Here is a 20,976-nt window from a genome sequence, read left to right on the forward strand (position 1 = left end):
TACCCTCGTGTAGGTACCACATTTTCCATCTTTTATTACTAGGATATCAACTAGAAGACGTTCAGAGCTCAAGGGTCTTTGTTTAATACCAAGGCCAAACCTGATCTTAATTGCCAAAGAATCATCAAATGTGGGAAATGATGTATACAACCTTCCTTTGTTGCAGTGGTGTAGGTAAGCCAGAATACCTGCATTTGAGTCCCAGAGCTAGTCATTATTGGCTGTGAAATCTGGGGAGAATTGGGTTATCCACTCTGGACCTCCCTCCCTTCACATACAAGTGGGGAGAGTAAAATGCCCACCTCGTGGGCTAGTTATGAGGATCAATTACACTAATGTCTCTAAATAGTTCATTCCTGTCAAATGCCAAGTAAATATTATTTATTATTATAAACATCTTATCTTTGTAAAGATATTTTTCCTTTCTGAGCTATGAATTATTGAGCTATGAATTATTGAGCCATGTCATGATCGATTTCTAGTGATTGACACCATATAAAACAAGAACTAGGAGGAGCTGGCTATGAGAAATACCCCACTTAGTTGTACCCACTTAGTGATGAATGCCAGGGCTCACTGGGCAGAACATTTCCATGGCAGGTAAGAACAGTCAAACTGCTCTCTCGAGTTAATAGGCCTCACCAACCTTCCGTGTCTTTGTCAGCCCTGCATTCCTAGAAAGAGTGTAGCTAAACCTGCAGATCTTGCTTTTAATCAATTGTTTCATTTCAGGGAGCCATCGTGGTTTACATGCTCTAAGACAGACCATAGACTCTGTTAGTGGGCCATTTTCCCACATTCTCAGAATATGCACAAATCACTACATCCAAGTGAAAACACTGGAAACCAGACTTACAAATCCTGCACAGTGTTCACAGAAGGTTGGCTTGAGATAGGTCATCTCCTGAAAATTATGGACAAATCCCGGTCCCATTTTACAGTGTAGTTGGGACTTAGCTCTCAAGAAGTAAGCCATCATTTCATCCTTACTGATTAGGCCATCCCTGTGAAGAGAACCAAGAACAGAGGGCTCTTTAAACACATGCCGCTCAGCAGTCACCACACTTAAATCACTCGCCTCCTAAACCTTTGTACCAAAGCAGGAATGTTAACTATCCTGTTCACATGTTCACATCCGGAAGGAGAGGACCTCAAAGGACAACTTTCAGTGCCAAGGCTTTCTTAGTAAACAGAATATGTGTGTGGAGGGGGTGTGGGGCAGGGTGACTTGTGCACTGTAGCACAGAAAGTCTTCTTCATTACCAATAGTAGCTTCCAGAAGGACATCTCCTTTCTAGCCTTTGCCTCATAATAGGGTTTGCAAGAATCTTGTTGCTGGAGAAAGGCAGAAAACCATGATAACTGAACCCACCATTCTCAGACTTTTCCACCTGATGTTGTCCAGATCACTACCATTGGTAACCTTTTCATTCATGTCTTATTGGCACACAGACCATTCACTAGAGTGATTCTCCCAGATCTTCTTCACACAGAACCTCTGGTTCCACCTACCACTGCACACCCTGACTCCTTGTTTACCAAAAGACCCCATCAAATTCATTGACATAGGTGAACGTCATATTGCCTTCTCGCTACATCAGCGTGTGTTGAAGATCACACCTTTCTGTGCCAATTCAGAATTCCTTTATCTCTCATCTGTCCTTTCTTGGGGTCATTCTCCCACCTCCACCTCCTTGCCGACCCCCACTCTCCAGGACACTACTCTTTTTAAGTTCTGCTCCATCTTGTCAGCCACTCATTCTTCTGTTTACAAATACACTCAGGACTTCTCCTTAAAAAGGTCTTTCCTTACTCCTGCCTCCATTCCAACACTTGTCTTCTCTCTTACTCCTGAAGTTGTCCTCTCACTCCTGAAGTTTTTTGGAGGAGTATTCAGTAGACATTTTTTCCATTTCCTTCAATTACTCTTTTCCTCCAAACAATCAGGTTTCTAATTCACCATTCTACTGAAGCTGTCACAGTAACATTCGCAGTGGCCTTTTCTCATTCCTTGAACTTGCTGACCTCCTGGCAGCGCATGTCATGGGGACAGGATTCCCCGCTTTTGACATCCCTTCTCCATGCTCTCCGGTGATTCCATATAGCCATGGCTCCCTTCTGCCTCTTCTGCTCCTCCTTCTCTAGCTCTTCTGAAGGATCCATGTCTTTCAGCTTCTGCACTTGGGAAGAGGCGTCCCTGAAGCCACATTCCCAGGCCCCATGCTCATGTTCCTCTAAGTTTTCCTATCAGAGGGACTTCCCTGATGCTCCAGTGGTTAAGGCTCTGTGCTGGCTCTGCAGGGGGTGTGGATTCAATCTTTGGTCTGAGAACGAGATCCCACATGCTGTGCAGTGGGGCCAAAGATAAGAATTTTTTAAAAAAATTAAAATAATAAACTTTCCCATCAGAATGTGCTCACACTCCTGGGACTCTAACTCACACCACTGGACTGAAGACCTGACAATCTATGTCTCCTGCCCTGACTGTTCTCTTGAATCTTGCTGCCATATCTTCAACAACCTGCTAGAATCTTCTCCTGGATGGTCCACTTTCCTCTCAAAATCAACTATCTAAGCATGTCTGGCAAGAAATCATGTAGGGACACTTTAAACCTTCATTTTTAGGGAAGATTATTCTATTTTTAGGAAAAACTATATGTATTTACTGGGACAGACTCAGTTCCATTTAAAGAATGGCAGAGTAAGAAAATGAAGACTAGAAAGTGATTTTAAGTTCATATTCTACATACATGTTACTGACAGAAACAGAGAGGAAGTAGATAGCAGATAATTTAAATTTGATTTCATAAGAGAAGTTTATGTTTCTAATAATTTATTTTAAAAGTATATAAGTATTTTTAAAGTATTTTTCTGATTTAGTTATATAGTGAAGATAGATTAAGGTTTTAAGATGTTTATAATAAATTACCAAGGCTTTCCTTGTGCTGAATTATTTACAGGTTCAACTTTTTAAAAATTTCTCACATCAACACAAATATTAAAGGCTTTTAATATGATAGAATTTGGATATTTAGACAATATAAAATCCAATATTTCATTACAGATGATTTTTAAACTAGGAACTAATTTCACATAATTAAAAATGAAGTGATGATATTATTAATGTCAGAATTTCTTGCCATTTTTTTTTAAATTAATGATCCAGGTTTTGGCCACTAAAGTTAATTAATCTCTCACAAATCGTTTGAAGCTAAAGAGAAACATATTTTTCCTTTGTTTCTCAAGACAGCATTTGAGCTAGCAAAGAAATAAACAAAGCAGGGACACTTTCTGGCTATCTGTACCTGTCACCTGCAGCTGAACACCAGAAGTAATCTAAAAAAAAAAAATCTTACTTACTTGATGATTTTTAAGATTACTCCCTGGTCCAGTGATGATGAAGACTCTACTATCCTAGACCTAACTATAATTAGCCTCTATTCTTTTTTTGATGGAGGTTTTGGGTGATGATAGTTCATCTGCTAAGTAGTAGCAGTAATATGTGAAATGGAGAGCTTGGCTAATTTGCAAGTGAACTTCTGCTTAATACTAACTTGTGATTCCATCCAACCAGTCATGTTCATGGACACCAAGAAAAAATCAGCAAAAAGTTAGACACATCTCATCAAATCACTAGGATCAATGCTTTCAGGATATAAATTAGAGATAGAGTTCTCTGCTCTCCTTTGATAGTGATTTTCTGCTTCAGGACAGCTGCATTATAATATAACCAAATTAAACTTACTGGTCTTTGTCCAGCACACAGAAGGAATCCAAGAAGGGAAAATTGGCAGCTATACTTTCAAAGTCTTCTTGGGAGATATACCCATCATGGTCATGGTCGTAGTTCCTAAACACAGACTGCAAAGGAAAGACAAATGTTTATTGAATTACTACTTATGAGGCAGCCTCTGAACTTGTTATTGGGAAAGCATAATTAGCATATTACTTTTTCTATCAGTGAGCTTGAAATCTAGTGGGAGATAACAAAATTGAGAAGCCTTTATGGTATAATGAGTAAGTGCAGTGCTGAAGATAAAGGCAGAATGCTATGAAGGGAGATGGGGAGGGAATTTTTAAAATATTTCCTGAAGAAAGCAAGGTCTAAACCGAGACCTCTGGGCTGAGTAAGAGTGAGGCTGGTGAATTTACAAATACCAACATCATGACACTAGAAAGTGAAACTTTAAATGTTAAATCATCTCAAAAATTAAAGTATACATGTAATGCAATTCCAATAAAAATCCAAGTGGGAATTTGTTTTAAATGAACAAGTTAGTTATAAAGTTCTGATAGAAGTAACATGTTGAAAATTGCCTAAAATTGTTAAAGATGAGGAGTAATGACCTCAGGCAAGGGAAACAAAAGCAAAAACAAACAACTGGGACTATATCACACTAAAAAGCTTTCGCACAGGGAAGGAAATGTCAACAAAATGAAAAGGCCACCTACTGAATAGGAGAAGGTATTTGCAAATGATACATCTTAAAAGGGGATAATATTCAAAACATACAAAGAACTGACCAAAAAAAATTTTTTTAAGGCAGAGGACCTAAATAGACATTTTTCTAAAGAAGATTTACAGATGGTCAACAGACATATGAAAAAATGCTCAATATCACTCATGGCTCATCTCAGGGAAATGCAAATAAAAACCACAATGAGATACCACCTCACACCTGTCAGAATGGCTATTATCAAAAAGACAACAAACAACAACTGTTGTTGAGGATGTGGAGAAAAGGGAACCCTCATGTGCTGTTTTGGTGGGATTATAAAATGGTGTAGGCACTATGAAAACAGTGAGGAGGTTCCTCAAAAAATTAAAAATAGAACTATCATACAATCCATCAATTCCTTTTTGTGTATTTTTTCCAAAGAAAACAAAAATATTTGTTTTTGAAAAGATGTATATATCCCCTGTGTCCATTCCAGCATTATTTACAATAACCAATAGACGGAAGCAATCTAAGTGTCTATTGAGAGACGAATGAATGAGGAAGATGTGACCTATGAATAAACTGGAATAGATTCAGCCATAAAAAATGGATGCAACCTTGCCATTCTTTGACAACATGGAAAGACTTTAGAATATTATGCTAAGTGGAATAAGTCAGGCAGAGAAAGTCAAATATCATATGATTTCACTTATATGTAGGATTCAAAAAACCAATGAACAAAATAAAACAGAAACAGACTCATAGATACAGAGAACAAACAGGTGGTTGCCAGAGGTGAGGGGAGTGGGAGGATGAAAGCATAGGCAAGAGAAATTAAGAGGGGAAAACTTCCAGTTGCAAATGACATGGGATGGAAAGCACAGCTTGGGGAATACGGTCAATAATATTTTAATATCATTGTATTGTGACAGTTGGTAACCAGACTTATTATGGTGATCATTTTATAATGTGTAGAAATGTCAAATACCTAGAACACCTAGAAGGTTAATTATACTTCAAATAAAAAAAGGGGAGTAATGAGAGATAGTGTACCTTATCAGAAATCAAAGCTATATTAGCCAAAACAACATGCTATTATAACTTAGTAGAGACAGTACAGTCTAGAAACAGATTATATATATATGTAAGAATTCAGAATTCTCAAACAAGGTTGCTCAAAGATATGTATATATGCGCGCGTGTGTGTGTATGTATGGAGGGAGTGGAATAAAGTCTTACAAGATCATCTACAAGTTATCAGTGATTATCCCTAGGCAGAAGAAATACCAAGACCTGAAAGTAAAACTTTCTACTTTCTGTGTTTTATGTAATGCATTAATATTCACAACGTTTCTGCCTTTTTTCTTTTGGCCTCACCGCGTGGCTTATGAGATTTTAATTCCCCAACCAGGCACTGAACCTGGGGCCAGTAAGAGTGCTGAGTCCTAACCACTGGACTTCCAATGGAATTCCCCTGGCTTTCCTTCTAATCAGAGAAAAATAAAAAAGAATTTTCTATTGTCCTCTTAAGATTTAAAAAAAATTTGTGAGTTCTCCCTGCAAACACATGTATGCACATACTTGACTTCGAGTCTAGCTGTAATGAATCTATCTCTCTTTCCCTTGTGGTGTCTATTATATTTTATCTGTATTGCCTTAGGTTACAGGCTGCTTCAGGAGTATTTTGGGAAGTAGGCAATGTATAAATGAACAAATTACTTCATTAAAATATGACAGTCATTATAAGTTTATCCATAGATAACTGAACTATTTTTGTAAGTTTTACTTTCAATACTTATCCAAATCAAAACTGCTTAAAACTTAACTATTATGGAGTTCTTACAACTTATCATTTAATACCCATATTTATACTGAGAGTATATGATTTTTTGTGGAATAAAACTCATGTAAAACCCAGCCATTTATTTGATTAAATTAGTGGTACTTAACCTATCAAAACTGGGTCAACCTTCCCCCATGAAATTGGAATTAGAGAAAAGAGATAAAGTACTGAGGAGCAAAATAGACTCCTGCAGCAAAGAAGGCCTGTCTGCAGAGAATGCAGTGACCACTTAAGAGTAGGAGAGAGAATACCTCTTTTATCTCCTGATTCTAGACTTTCCTGAGCCACAGTTCCGTGTCCCTGGACCCTCTGCTGACTGTCCCTGGCTCCAGGTGGGGTCTGTCACTACCACACCATCATATGGCCCCCACTGGACCTTCTGGCTTTCCCATCATCTTCCCTCACCCTTTCCTCCCTTTCTGCCGCACATGCTCCATGAAACTTTTCTATCAGCACCTCATGGTTTTGTGGATGAGCCAAGATGTAGAACATTCTTTTCTGTAAACACTCTTTCCCAGCAAAGAGTACATTATATACCAAAGACTTGTTTCTACTGCACCTGAGGAGATACTGATCCTCAAAGGTAGATGAGTAATCAATAATCAGTTTCTAGTGCCTGAGAAAGGTGCTTGCCATCTTTTCCACAATGGTGCATCTACTCTTTTTTTACATGGAAAACTCTGACATCATCTTGCCCTTCATTAAGTGATGTTTATGACCTAAAGCATTGTGCTGCTGTGTCACAGACCTCCAAACATACAATGCTGAAGAGACTATTTAACTTGCAGGATTTTCCTCCTAGCCTCAGGTAACCAATTTATCAAGCATTTTATTATGATCCACGTGGGTTGTTTCTTGTTTGTTTTCTGACTGCATTGGGTCTTCATTGTGGCACACGGACTTAGAAGTTACAGATCACATGGGCTTAACTGCCCTGCGGCCTGTGGGATATTAGTGCCCCCACCAGGGATCGAACCTGCATCCCCTGCATTGGAAGTGGATTCTTAACTGCTGGACCACCAGGAAAGTCCCCCCATGTGGATTTTTAGTGAGTAGATTGCAGGGGCAATGACAAATGTATCAAATGCCTGGGGAAGACAGGAGTTCTAAGTAGCCATGAGCATTTGGACAAGTGAGAACCCACAGAAAGAAAGGGGAAAGGGGGCCTTCCTGAGAGATTCTTCCCCCAGAAGCCATGGCCAGGCAGAACTAAGTGTCTGTTGAATTTCTCCTACCTGCCAGAGGGCTGTCTTGATGGACTCCAGCTGATACGTAGGCTGGTACCAGAGAACATTCTGGAAAGAGAAAGGGGCCTCCTAGTGCTCACTTACCTCAACTAATTTCCTTATGTGCTTGTTGATGACTGTAGGATCTGGCTTTGGCATCACTCCTGAGGCCCACTCCAGGGGCACCACAGGCTTGGTGGGCGTTGTAGGGGAGGTAGGCTGCTGACAGAAGACATACACATTAAAAATTTTTTTTTTAATTTATTTTTTAAATTGGAGTATGACTGCTGTAGAGTGTTGTCTTAGTTTCTGCTGTACAACAACGTGAATCAGCTATATGTGTACATATATCCCCTCCTTCTTGTGGCTCCCTCCCACCTTCCACCTTCCACCTTCAGCCCGCCCCTCTAGGTCATCACAGAGGATCAGGCTAAATTTCTGTACTAGACAGAAGCTTCCCACTAGCTATCTATTTTACACATGGAAAACACACACATTTTTCAACTTTATCTGGGACTTTGAGCAATTTGGACCAGGGACACTGAGAAAGACATTTACGTTTTTCATGTTCACATCAGTAGAAAGTTATATTTGTGTAGCACTTAAATGTTTTTGAAACAAACATCAGTGAAAATGTTAATGGAATATTTTGTCGGTAGAATCTAATCTGTAACCAAATACATATTTGGATAGTGCGTTTTGTTTAGCAGGAGCCTAGATTGCATTATTTTAGGTGGGAAAAAACATTACTCATCCAGCTCATCCAAAAATCCTACCCAAGTTCCCTAAATAATACTAAAACACTGGTAAACATCTCTATAACACTCCATATAGTTTTAGGGTTGTTTTTTTTTTGTATAATAGAAAGCCTATGAAACACCAGTTATCTAATTCTTTAATACTCAGTGCTAGTGATAAATTAGGTGTGTGCAGCAAGCAGGCAGCGGTGCACAGCCAAGTTTGTGTCATCTTGCCAGCATCTCTCTCAATATGCTTAATCACTTCCTGATGGATTGAATAATCACTGGCTCCCTTGAGCCCTCTTCAGTGCAACTTGTTTTCTCCACAGGTGTTACTACGTTCTTGCGAGATATTTTCACTTAAGAATGTGAGAGGATGGTGGCAATAATGCATAACACGTTTATACAACACAAGCACAAAACACAGTCCTATCAGGAGACCAGCCAAGAGTGCTGTGCACACTGTGTCCTCTCCCTTGGACTCTCACACAGTGAAATATTTTTTCTGGTGCCTACATACACACATGTATTAGCAGAGTTGTTTTTTTTTAATTGGACACTGAGTTTGGAATAAACATTCTTGCAAGGGGAGCTGAGGTGTAACTATATGGATTTACCCCTCTATTAATCTTGTAAGGTGGGTGTTTCTGATATCCCGTGGGCTACAAATAAAACAAAAAATATCTGCCATCTGAATATGGTCACCCTTTCACAGTCTCTCTCTCTCTCACACACACACACACACACACACACACACACACACACACACACTCCCATCTCGGCTCTTTCGGTCAAGTCTTTCCTCTTGTTGATATGACAAAGGACTAAACCCTTGGTTCTCTTGGTACTTTGTAAAGCACCCCCATCTCCTCAAAGCACTATCATAAACTCAGAGGGATACCAGAAGATATTTCAAACTTCCAAGGGAAATATAGCTATACTCAATATTTGTCGGACTCCACAGAAACTACAAAGTTCACCCATTAAATCATTCTATGTTTCTACCAATGATATCATATCTTTGTGAAGCAAAAAATCAATTTGGAACAAGTAATAAAGGTGACAGTATCAACATGATTCCAAGATTTAAGACATTGTACAATGCCGAACGCACATTAGTATTTGTGGTTATTTAAGAATGAAATAAAAATAATATCTTTTTCAGTGTGTATTTTTCAAGCAGGTACTAAGTCATTAGAATATCAATATTTATACATACTTAGTTGCTTGGACCTAACTATTCTATAAGCAGAAATGTTAGGTATTTCTTTTGACCTAGAGGTAGCATGAAAAAACTGAGGCACGAAGTAAAACACAAAAAATAGGGAGGCACAAAGGATGCCACTGTGAACAGAAAAAGGTCGAGAAGCTCTGAGACTAAGTAGGCGAGGTCGGCCGGCTCTAGCTGCAAGCACGCTAAAGCCACAGGCTCTCAGTAATAATCCTGACTGGAAATTGTTCTCTAGTTCCCAACAGGCGTCAAACACTAAATACAAATAGGGTGACATTCCACTTAGAGAAGAGACAGAAAGGGATTGGGAAATGCGTATTCATAGAGTTTTCATTTTAGCGGGCTTCCCTGGTAGCTCAGTGGTAAAGAATACGCCTGCCAATGCAGGAGACACGGGTCCGATCCCTGGGTCAGGAAGATTCCCCTGGAGAAGGAAATGGCAACCTGCTCTAGTATACTTGTCTGGAGAATCCTAAGGACAGAAGAGCCTGGCGGGCTACAGCCCGTGGGGTCACAAAAGAGTTGGACACGACTGAGCGACTAAACAATAGGGTTTTAGCACTTGGGAAAGTTTTCAAAAGCTTCTGCTTTGATAAGAGATAAAAAGACTCTTTTGGCACTTCCCTGGTGGTCCCGTGGCTAAGACTCCATGCTTTCAATGTGGGGGACTATATAGTCCTGGTCAGGGAACTATATCACATGTGCTGCAACTAAAGATCCCATCTGCCACAACTAGGACCTGGTGCAATCAAATAAATGAATACTTTTTAAAGATTTTTTTATATTGTATGGAAATATCTCCTAAAATTGGCAAAACTTGAGACTGAAAATAAAGTAAATCTAAAGGGCATAAATCAGGCATGTATGCCAACATGGTCATTCCTACCCTGTTTCTGAACAAGAGATGGTGCGGAAATGATGGGAAGCATCATAGGAAAAAGCACTGGCGATGAAGCCAGGCAGTCCCGAGAGGAATCCAAAGTCTCCCGCTTACTGGCTGTGTCAAACATACCTATGCTCACTAGACTCTGTTTGCTTAACAGAGTCAATGAGATAACATACATATTATGACCTGCCAGGCATTCAACAACCAACAGGCAGCAATTAAGACGCCCGGTTACAGCTAAAGGAAGGTGTCAGGAGGCAGCAATGCTGTGTGCATGTACAGGACAGCTTCATCACACCAGAGCTATGCAATGAAAGAGAAGAGTACAAATTCCCTTTTCTCAATAACATGACTTTTCTTTCCTGCTTGTATTTGCGCTCAGTTGCATCTGACTCTTTGCGACCCCATGGACTGTAGCCTGCCAGTCTCCTCTGTCCATGGGATTTCCCAGGCAAGAACACTGGAGTGGGTTGTCATTTCTTATTCTAGGGGATCTTCCCCACATAGGGATCAAACCTTCGTCCTCTGCATTGGCAGGCAGATTCTTTACCACCGCACCACCTGGGAAGTTCACCTTTCTTTTGAGCTCTCTTTATCATGCTAATTTTGAAGGGTCTGGCCTTAACCCTTCCCTTTGTCTCTGCTGTATCTTCCCATAAGGCTGTGTTCTGCAGTGTCCCCAGAAGATGAGCCTCTTGGGACTGGCAGCGAGAGGAACACAGTGATGGAAACACCACTCATTATTTTAAGAACAGATGCTACTAGGCCAACTGACTCAGACTCAAGTTTATGCTCTCCCACCTGGCCTTCCCTGTGGACAGCATTCACAGTCATTCTGCCTCTTTCAATTCAGTGGTTCAGAACTGTAGTGGGTATTAATAGATGGACAGACTTAGAGCCTAGAGTTGCTGGCAACACACCACAGAACTCAACTGGAATGGAGGTAATGAATGAGACATTTGTAAGAAAACTGATCTCAGGATATATATATAAGAAACAGACAAATTTTTTCTTCATCACGCAAACCTCATCCTTATTGTAAATTTCATATTCATCCTGATATTTTTCTTCCTGGTGTAAAACATAGCTGAGCTACAGTCTTCTTGCTAAAAGTAATGAGCAGTGTACACTCAGTAATGCAATTTCTTCAACTCATTGTATAATGTTTCTTTACTAAGAGTTAACTATCAATTAAGTGAGGCGCTATCCAAAGAAGATATGGAAATTCTGAGTTGGGTCAATCATTAGTAGAGAAATTTGTGAATTATGATAATTTTATGTTGAATAGGCTTTTAAAAGAGCCTGGAAGGCTCAGAATGATCTTTAACATTAAGTCGAGTTATTGTTACCACTTTTTTTTTTTTTAGCCCTATATGCTGGTAGTTCTCAGAGGGAACATGGAAGATCAAGAATAAAACAGAGTAATTGGAAATGATGTTCTTTGTTAGCCTGTGAAGTGAAGAGATAATTATCTGTCAAGGCTAAGCTGTTCCACTGGTAAAATGAGAATATAGATTTTTTAAATTCCTCAATCTTTAGACCACATAGCACTATTGTAATGGGCAATTATTGTAAATGACAAATAATGGTGTTTGTCACCAATCCTCAGAGAGAAAACAATACCTACCGATTTAGAATTTCTAGGCTCCAGGACCAGTGATAGTTTGTAAATATCATCTTCTGTGTGATAGAGGTCCAGAGAAAGCTACAACAAATTAAAAGGGATAAATCAGAATGCTGAATTATTTATTTACTTATTCACATTGCCGAAATTTCTTCAAACCAAATGCTTGGGGTCAATGTAGACAGCTGAATGTAGAACATTAAAAAGATAGCATGGCAGAGGTGGAAAATGAAATTTCAAAAAGAAAAAAGTTAAACCTAGTGTGGTCATCAGCATATAAGAACCATGGACTCAATTTCTCAATAATTATTGAGCAGCTACTAAGAACCAAGCTCCTCAGAGCCAGAGGTCAGGAATCCTTGATATCACAGAATAGGACAAGTGCATAAAATAAGACTTGGAAATGGAATCAGCACTGTCTTAAGAGGTTTGATTAGAGAACTGTAGAAATAAAGCAGCAATGAAAAGATTTCTATTATTTCCGAGCATTGTGCTAGGTTCTGGTGGTACAAAATGGTATAAAGTCATTTATGCCCTCAAAGGCCTGACACTTTATTTGAATAACTAGGACCTGAACACAAAAAGATATATTCATATCAACAAAAGGCAATACAAGCTAAATGCGAGGAAGCTGTCCCACCCCAAGCGCTGTAGGAAGTTCTCATGGAGCAGTGTGTATAAGCACGGCGGAGAGGTTTTGGAGATCTGAGCTCAAATTCTAAGCCTGTCTCTGGTTAACTCTGTGACCTTGAACCAGTTACTTTCTCTCTGACATTCAGTTTCCACTTCTGTAAAATGGGAAAGATCACAAAAATCCCTTATCTAATTGGATTTTTATCAGGATCAAGTGAAATACTGCAGGTAAAGGGCTTCACACAGGGCCTGGTACGCAGTAAAATCTCAGGAAAGGTAATCCGATGTTGTCGCTGTCATTGTTATTGTAACAACTACTAAAACTACTCTTGTTACTGTGTGGAGGGACCACTGAAGGCTGAAAAGATCAGAATGGATTCACAGAGGAATTTGTAAACTGGGACCTTCCAAGGGAAGACTTAGAAAAATACAGAGAAAAAACAGGGTAGGCAAGGATGACAACATACACCAAGACTGAAGAATACAGATAAAAATCTACAAAACCTTAAAATGCATGGTCTCATTCACCTAAAACAGAATTCATAAGAATTAAATACGCCTGGATAATTCCCATACATGCCCTTCACTGGGAAGATGAATCCTACCATGGATGGCATCATCAGGGAAGAGAACCATGTGCCCTGTCCTTTCTCTGACCATTTAAGCATGAAATTTTCCTTTAATATATTTCATCTAAAAATAAAAGCTTAGGGACTTCCCTGGTAGTCCAGTGGTTAAGAATCCACATTCCAACGTAGGGGATGCGGGTTCGACCTTTGGTTGGGGAACTAAGCCCACATGCCACAACTAAAGAGTCCACCCAGGCTGAGAAGACGCACATAACAAAGAAAGATCCCGCAGGTGTCACAGCTAAGACCCGACACAGCCAAAACAGTTAAATAGTTTTCTACTTACGAAAAAATTCAAACGTTAAAAACTCAATTAAAAACAGGCTTAGATAAATTAGATAAAGGCTTAATGTGTACGGGTATGGAATGAGAGGGAAGAGAAAGAAGGAAGCAAGAGAAAACTCAGAGACAAAGGATATCTTTGAAGAATTTATCTTTCTGTTTTATCTCATTTTAAAAAAAGAAGCAGCTGGCATTATAAAACGGCATTCTTGCATCGTTCATTGAACAAATATTTATCGGCTGCCTAATACATGGTGAGGACCATTCTAGTCACTACTCTACCTACTAAACATAACATTTAAGTTAAGAATTTCACACATCTGATCATGTATTGCTTTAGCTAAACTTTGTCATCTAAAAGTTTTTTCCAAGCATAATAAAATTGACAATTGACTTTACTACAAAATTACCCTAGTATCATTTCAGATCAGGAAAATCCTGCTCACAAAGAATGCACTCTGTATTCACCTTCCCCTGAAAAGCAGTCACTTCTACCTTTAGGGGCCCTGAGTTTTTGCTGGAGAGGAACTAGCCCCATGTCACAAACAAATGCTATTAGGAGCCAGACTACTATATAACTGAGTGAAAGAAGATGTGTGAAAGGGAGATTATGGTAGAGACATTGGTACGATGGAGTATTTGGCAACAAAGTTTTGCAATGTGATTAACTTGGAGATCTTTCCTCTTAGCCCAACAATAAGAAAAATTTGTGCTGATAAGTGGAATTTGACACTGGATCTCTGGGTTAGGGAAGCAAGGGGGTGGGTGTGAACTCTGATGAATGGGAGACAGCCACTACTCAGCTAAGGCAAATTGTCATCAGTCTGACAACAATTGCCACATCTTCCAGTTTACCAAAAGAAGTCACAAATCTGGACCATTATATGAAATACTACCATTTTAAGCACGGGCATCTAATAATAAAAATTTTTTATGATTCTTGTGGGTCAAATAAAGCACATCTGCCATGAAAAGTTGCTGACCATTTTATAAATTCCACAATAGAAGACTCTCCTGATCTTTAAGCCTCATGAAAACAAAGAGCATACCTGTCTTTTCTACCCCCATAATCCCTGTCCTAGTTTGCTACCTTGCACTGTGACTGCTACCTAGAAAACTGAGTGACTTCTTCCTTCTGAATTACTTGATATCAGGAGTTAACCCAGGCTTTAATGAGTATGTTCCTGTCTTTCTGACTCCTCCTGTAACGATGGCACTGGCATCTGCTGGAGAAGAGAAGATGGCAGTGCAAGAACATCCAACCAAACACCTAAATATGCCACACACCAAGTAGGGGAGATGCTCTTTCAAAAGATACAGAACACTTTGGGGGATTTTTTTGTGTCAATGAACAGATACCTGACTCCATGATGGAAATGTTTTGGTCTTCTTCCAAGGTTTGCTTTCCATTTATTAGTGGCAGTATGAACCTAAGAGAGTCAATACCTTTTCTTTATTTTATTTATTTATTTTTTTTACTGGAGTGTAGTTGATTAACAATGTTGTGTTAGTTTTAGCCTTTAGGGTCTGTCTCAATCTGTAAAATGGGAATCAATAATAGTTCCCTCCCAGGTTTGTTGGGAAGATTAAACAAGATAGTATGTGTCCACTGAGGTTTGTTTTAGAGGGTCACACAGAAGGGAACTGCAGGGTTTGGCTTCCAATAACTATAGCAGCCAAATGCCACAGTGTTCAACCACGAATACAGAGCTGCCATCTGGGTCAGTCTTGCCATCTCTCTGCTTTCCCAGTCACAACCTTACTTGCTTTCTTGGATCTCCGCTGGGTGTTATGGCCCTGTTCTACTTTCTACACACCTTTTTAATACTAGAGGCAGCTTGTCAATGGGATTTCAAAAATCTTTATTTGCATCTAACATTTTAAGTTTGGTTGTTTCTGAAAAATGTTTTGAGTCACTGTTTCAGGTTGTTGCTTTTACATCCAAGCCTATCAGCAGAGATAGCTGTGGATTTAGTCTGCATCTTAGGATTGACATTGCCTTGACTGGAGAATTGTAAAACAACACACACTTGATCATCAAATTATCTCCATTCACAATTTTTACAATTCTGCCTCTTCCTCTCCCTCCTCCTCCTCTTCTTCTTTTCTTCTTCTTCGATTGTAAAAATACAGGGGCTTTCCAGTTATTTGCATATACTCAGAATGGTAAATGTAACTGATAGATCTAAAAATACTATGAAAAAAAATCAGACTATTTCATGTACTGTGAAACAAGAAGCCTCAGTCTGAAAGCTCCTGGTTACATGAATTAGGATCACAATGGAAAGGGTCTTCTCTAGATCTTCCCTCAAACAGGGAATAAGCCAAATCACAGCAGTTTGGTGGTATGGTCGCCTTTCCTTCATGTGCCCAGTGCTGTTTGGGGGGCTAAAGTTACGATTAAAAAAATGACAGAGTCCCTGCTCACATAGATTTTGTTTTGTAATTAACTTGTTCTTTACACACTTCCCCCACAGTTCAGTTGGTAAAGAATCCCCCTGCAATGCAGGAAACCCAGGTTCAATTCCTGGGTCAGGAAGATCCCCTGGAGAAGGGATAGGCTACCCACTCAAGTATTCTTGGGCTTCCATTGTGGCTCAGCTGATAAAGAATCTGTCTACATTGGGAGAATGGCATTGAAACATGTATAATATCATATGTGAAATGAATCGCCAGTCCAGGTTCGATGCAGGATACAGGATGCTCGGGGCTGGTGCACTGGGATGACCCAGAGGGATGGTGTGGGGAGGGAGATGGGAGGGGGGTTCAGGACGGGGAACATGTGTACACTTGTGGCAGATTCATGTTGATGTATGGCAAAACCAACACAATATTGTAAAGTAATTAGCCTCCAATTAATATAAATAAATTTATATTAAAAAAGGAAAAGAATCTGTCTGTAATGCGAGAGACCCGGGTTTGATCCCTGGGTTGGGAAGAACCCCTGGAGAAGGGAAAGGCTACCCACTCCAGTATTCCGGCCTGGAGAATACCATGGACTGTATAGTCTATGGGGTCACAAAGAGTTGGATATGACTGAAGCCTATGAAAAGAGAGATTATTTAATTTTCAAAGATGCAAAATAAAATAAATATCAGCAATATTCCCACATTACTGAGTAAATGTCCATCAGAGCGTGAGAGAGAGAAACATCCAAACTGGGGATTCAGAAGTTGGTTATTTGCAAGCTTTTTTGTCCTTTATGATTCTCAGCTTCTTCATTTCTAAAACAGGAAGGAGCAGGGGTGATGTTATACCCACAGGGTGTGTGTGAGAATCTATTGAGGCAATATATGTGAAAAGTGCTGTGAAAACTGGAATCAATTACTACAGAAAGTTCAAGCATTGCTATACATAGAGCGGGCAGATACATAGGAATTGCTGACGAACTTAAAAGTTCTACTTTTCCTTATTTTGGAGCTCTCAATTGATATCAGCTTCCTCACCAGGGGCCATATTTAGAAGCAGTCACTTCAGGCAGAAACTTGAGCTAGGGTCTTGGAGCAGAAAGAATCACTCCTTCAATGCTGTGCCTAAGAATGACCTCACATGCATTTGGGCAGCTGCCAATCAATCATACGATCAATCATACGGTTCTCATCCCAACATGAATGTGGTTCATGAAATGTTCACTGGGCTCCAGTGAACGCCTCCTGGGAGCCTCCTCCACCCTGATTCTGAGGAGATTAAGCTGCCTATGGCCAGGAAGAATGAACTCACTGAACTTTCTCCTTGGTTGTGGGGAGAGAGTAAGGCTCTTGGCTCTAGGTAGGAACTGACTTGATGATTGTGCTCATCTCTGGAAATCTGCTATCCTGATGCGTGCTGGGCTGGAACCACGGGATCAGGCTGACATTTGGTTCCTTAGTCCCAAGGCTCCACCATTCCTTACATCTAGAACCACAGAAGTTTAGAACTGGGTGAGACCTCACAAATGAGCACAGAACTCTTTAGGAAAAAAACCCAAAGTCAGTTAGAAGGAGACAAAGCTAAAAAACTGCAGAGGCAAGGTCAACAGCTATTATCTCCCATCAGAGATTCTGGCCCGGATACTACACTCTACTACCACTGTTCTGACTAAATATGATGCCTGGTGGCTTCTAAATTTTCCTTCAATTTCTGAGAGAGAGAGATAACTAGAGATTGAGGTTTTTTCTTTTTTCTTTCCTTCTCAGCAAAAATCCAATTATTTCTTAGCTTTTACTTCTGGAATTCAGATTTTCCATCAGCATCCCAAAATTTCATTCAAAATCCTTTAAGATTTCTCTGTCATGATGTTGCTTGCTGCATTTACAATTAAAAATTATTTCCCCTACTCTATCATTATCTTTCTTCCAGATGAGAATCTGCCCAGGTATAGGCACCTGCTATGTGAAGCTATCCTCTACCTCAGGGAGACAGTCTGAACACAGACACCTGAAACCTCGGCTACACCCTGAGACTGGTCTGCAGACATCACCTGTGTATGGGGGTTTACACAGTCTGATTGGGGCTGCAACTCTGGTCACTTATTCATAGAAACAGATTTACATGGCAAATGATTAATAAATGCAGGTGCCTGGATGATTGTGAGGTTCCCCCCACACCCAGTGAGAATGTCTGTGTGTTTATTATTTGTCACACAATCTGAACCCCAAGAGATTTGTGTTTCTGTGTGTTGACCACTTCTGCTTTATACGAAGAAGGCAGCTGCCATTATTGCCTACACCTAGGGGGTCAACTCTTTGGTAGACAATTATGTGTTCTAGGAACAGTGGGTGAGAAGGTCTAGGAACCATACTCTTGTTCCAGTGCAGCAGCCCTAGAGGATTTAGCCCTTCAGAGCTTCAGAGGGATTGTTGTTTTCATTTCCTATGGCCATTGGAAGGAAGTAGTTAATTCAGTATTGCAGCCAAGTTTCAAATGTTACAGTGTCATAAACCCAAACAAGGAAGTTACTCCTCCACTTGTTTCAGCTAAGCTGAGAGAATTTGCTTATGCCTCTTTCCCCCCTGACAAAGAAGCAGCCAATGGGAAATATTCTCTTCTACACACCTGTGTATCTAAAAGTGCTAGGACCTAGAGACCAGCTAACTGTGTGTGCCACTAATGCCCAAAATGATGAGAAGTGGGTTAATTTCTTCCAACCGACATCATTCCTAATTATAGCATTCAGTTCATCTGTTGAGCCCCTACATATGCCAGGTACTATGAAAGGTGCTGGGGACATGCAATGCATAAGGCAAGTAGACAGGAAAAAAAAAATCTAATGTCAAGTGGTACCTCCTATAGATAAGAAAGTACAAAGTGCAAGGGCAACACAGGTGTCAGATGCATTACTGCTTTGGAGGGAAACAGAATGCTCCCTGAGAACATCTAAATAAAGAGAGAGGCATTTAAATTTAAGCTAGTCATGGGATGCAGGGTAGGGAGTGGGATGGAGGGGTAAGGAAAGAATTTTCCAAGAAAATGCAGTAGCCAGAAAGTAGAAGGCAGCAATTACTGGTGGAAAGTGTAAGCCCCATACTCCTCAAAGGCAGGTGTGATGCAGGATCAGGTGATCAGAAACGAGGAGAGACTAAGAGTCAGAAAGCAAGTCTGGAAGGGCCTCCAGGGCCAGACTGGGAAGTGCCTCTGGTGATTTGGGGAGGCTGGTGGGAGTCGGGGCAGGGAGATCTTGGAGGAGGTTCCTGCTTTACTCCAGGCTTCAGCTACAGCAATGTGGTGAGGATCCAGAGAAGCCAGTGAGCTGAGGGCATAGCGAAGGGGGTGATGAATTAGATTAGTGTGATGCAGGATTGTGAAGCCCTGAGGACAGAGCTGGGGGGCCTCTCTAAGAACTCCAGAAACCAGAGCTGTGGGGGCAGAGACTGGGACCTTCAAAGCAAACGGAATTTTCTGTGCTTGGAGACCATATTTAACAGTCTGAATTTACGCAGGTTATAGGTGTAGCTTCCCCACCCTTCCTCCTTTGAGATTTCTTCCCAACCACTGACCCCACATCCAACCCCTCCCCTGCCCTCATTGTGAACTGCTGGCATGGATCTTCCTGCATCCCCTGGGAGGTGAGGTTCAAGCTCCAGTCTATTGGAGCACAAGCTCCAGCCCATTGAACTCACCGTGAGCAAGTTGATCAAATCCAGGTTGGGTTCCAAGTGGTGGGAGGCATTCTGCAGGGAGACCAGTTCACTCAGGGTAACGGAGAGCTGGTGCATTTTCACAATGTTGACTTTGTTCTCCTCTGTCCAGTCTGGGAAAATGACGTGGACTGCTATCAAGTCTTTCAAGTGGACGCCAAGGATTGGGATTTTGAAGCCGTCACAGTCGGCAAAAGCCTTGCGGTAATTACAGTAATTGCCGTTGGAGGAGACCAGTTCCGTCATTTCATTCCAGTTCTGGGGAACAGATGGAAAAATAGATTTTTCAGACGGCCTTCCCTTCTGCCCACCACCAGGCCCAACAGTGTGTGGCTAGGAAATTCCTCTGCTACCAAGAGAAGTATGGATTGCACCAACATTGATGCAGGGAGATACTAACCAGGAAAAAGAAAGTTAGAAAACCTGACTATGAATTGCACAGCCTGTTCCATTCTGCTACAAACTAGAAATAGCCCACACCTCTGCCTACCTACTAGGGATGTTGAGATGTTAAATGGCATCAGTATATAAGTATTTAATAATTCATGGAAATATTACAATCCGAAAAATAAGCATATATTATATTAACATATGCAGTATATTAAAATTTCCTAGTTCCAAGAAAGTTGCATTTGAGATATAACTTGAAGGGGACAGGACAGGGACAGGGGCAGGAACAGTCATATTGATGGGTGAGATAGCTGTGGTTTTGGACTCTGCCACTAAGTAAGAAGGTGACCTTAAGCAAGTCACTTCACTTTTAGGGACATTAGCTTTCTTTTTCTGCAAGAAAGAGGAGTTTGAATAAAAAATTTTTCAGTATACACTGGTGGTTCCAAGCCTCTATGAGCCTCCATTGAATTATCTTTTTTTTTCAATTTTTTTTCCATTGAGTTCTTATTTTCACATTTAAAACATGTTTTGCTCTCTACTGGAAATTCAGTACTAATCTAAAGGAAAATGAAACACATAATGAGCCCCTTTATACTTGAAATGAGTACAGTGTTTGAGGTCAGTCAGCAGTGCTTCTGTGTCTTAAATTCTCCTGTTCATATGAACAAGTTATTGTTGGTTGTCTAACAGCAACCAGACCTTCCTAATAGACCCTAAGGTGACTAGTATACTCTTTCCCATGTGTCTCAGATGGAGCTGTTTCCATGCCCAAGTCCAAGCATAGGTTCTGATCTACCATCATCATAATTTCATCCCCTTGATTTATGATTGGTTCAGGAATAAGAGTTAAGCCAATCAACATGTTGCATTCCTCTGGATACTGTTATTGGCCCAGGGGTGGGCGTGTGATTTGAGATGGTCCAATCTGCCTAAA

At 40.4% G+C, this 20,976-nt stretch overlaps 1 protein-coding gene across 13 annotated transcripts in view; it reads right to left on the bottom strand.

Moving 5' to 3' along the window:
• RASGRP3 (RAS guanyl releasing protein 3) overlaps nucleotides 1-20,976 on the bottom strand; it is a 115,412-nt gene that overhangs the window by 11,138 nt on the left and 83,298 nt on the right. For 10 of the 13 annotated variants that reach the window (XM_060412271.1, XM_060412272.1, XM_060412274.1 and 7 more), the window contains 5 exons: nucleotides 19,632-19,907; nucleotides 11,993-12,070; nucleotides 7,614-7,730; nucleotides 3,746-3,861; nucleotides 857-1,004 (listed from right to left, as the gene is read on the bottom strand). In XM_060412271.1, the coding sequence (XP_060268254.1) occupies nucleotides 857-1,004; nucleotides 3,746-3,861; nucleotides 7,614-7,730; nucleotides 11,993-12,070; nucleotides 19,632-19,907 (735 nt within the window). Of the gene's footprint in view, nucleotides 1-856; nucleotides 1,005-3,745; nucleotides 3,862-7,517; nucleotides 7,578-7,613; nucleotides 7,731-11,992; nucleotides 12,071-19,631; nucleotides 19,908-20,976 lie in introns of all 13 variants that reach the window. The other 3 variants (XM_060412279.1, XM_060412282.1, XM_060412280.1) reach the window with 2 other exon arrangements.

The sequence above is a fragment of the Ovis aries genome, chromosome 3, assembly GCF_016772045.2.
Source record: "Ovis aries strain OAR_USU_Benz2616 breed Rambouillet chromosome 3, ARS-UI_Ramb_v3.0, whole genome shotgun sequence".
In the NCBI taxonomy this organism is placed as follows: Eukaryota; Metazoa; Chordata; class Mammalia; order Artiodactyla; family Bovidae; genus Ovis; species Ovis aries.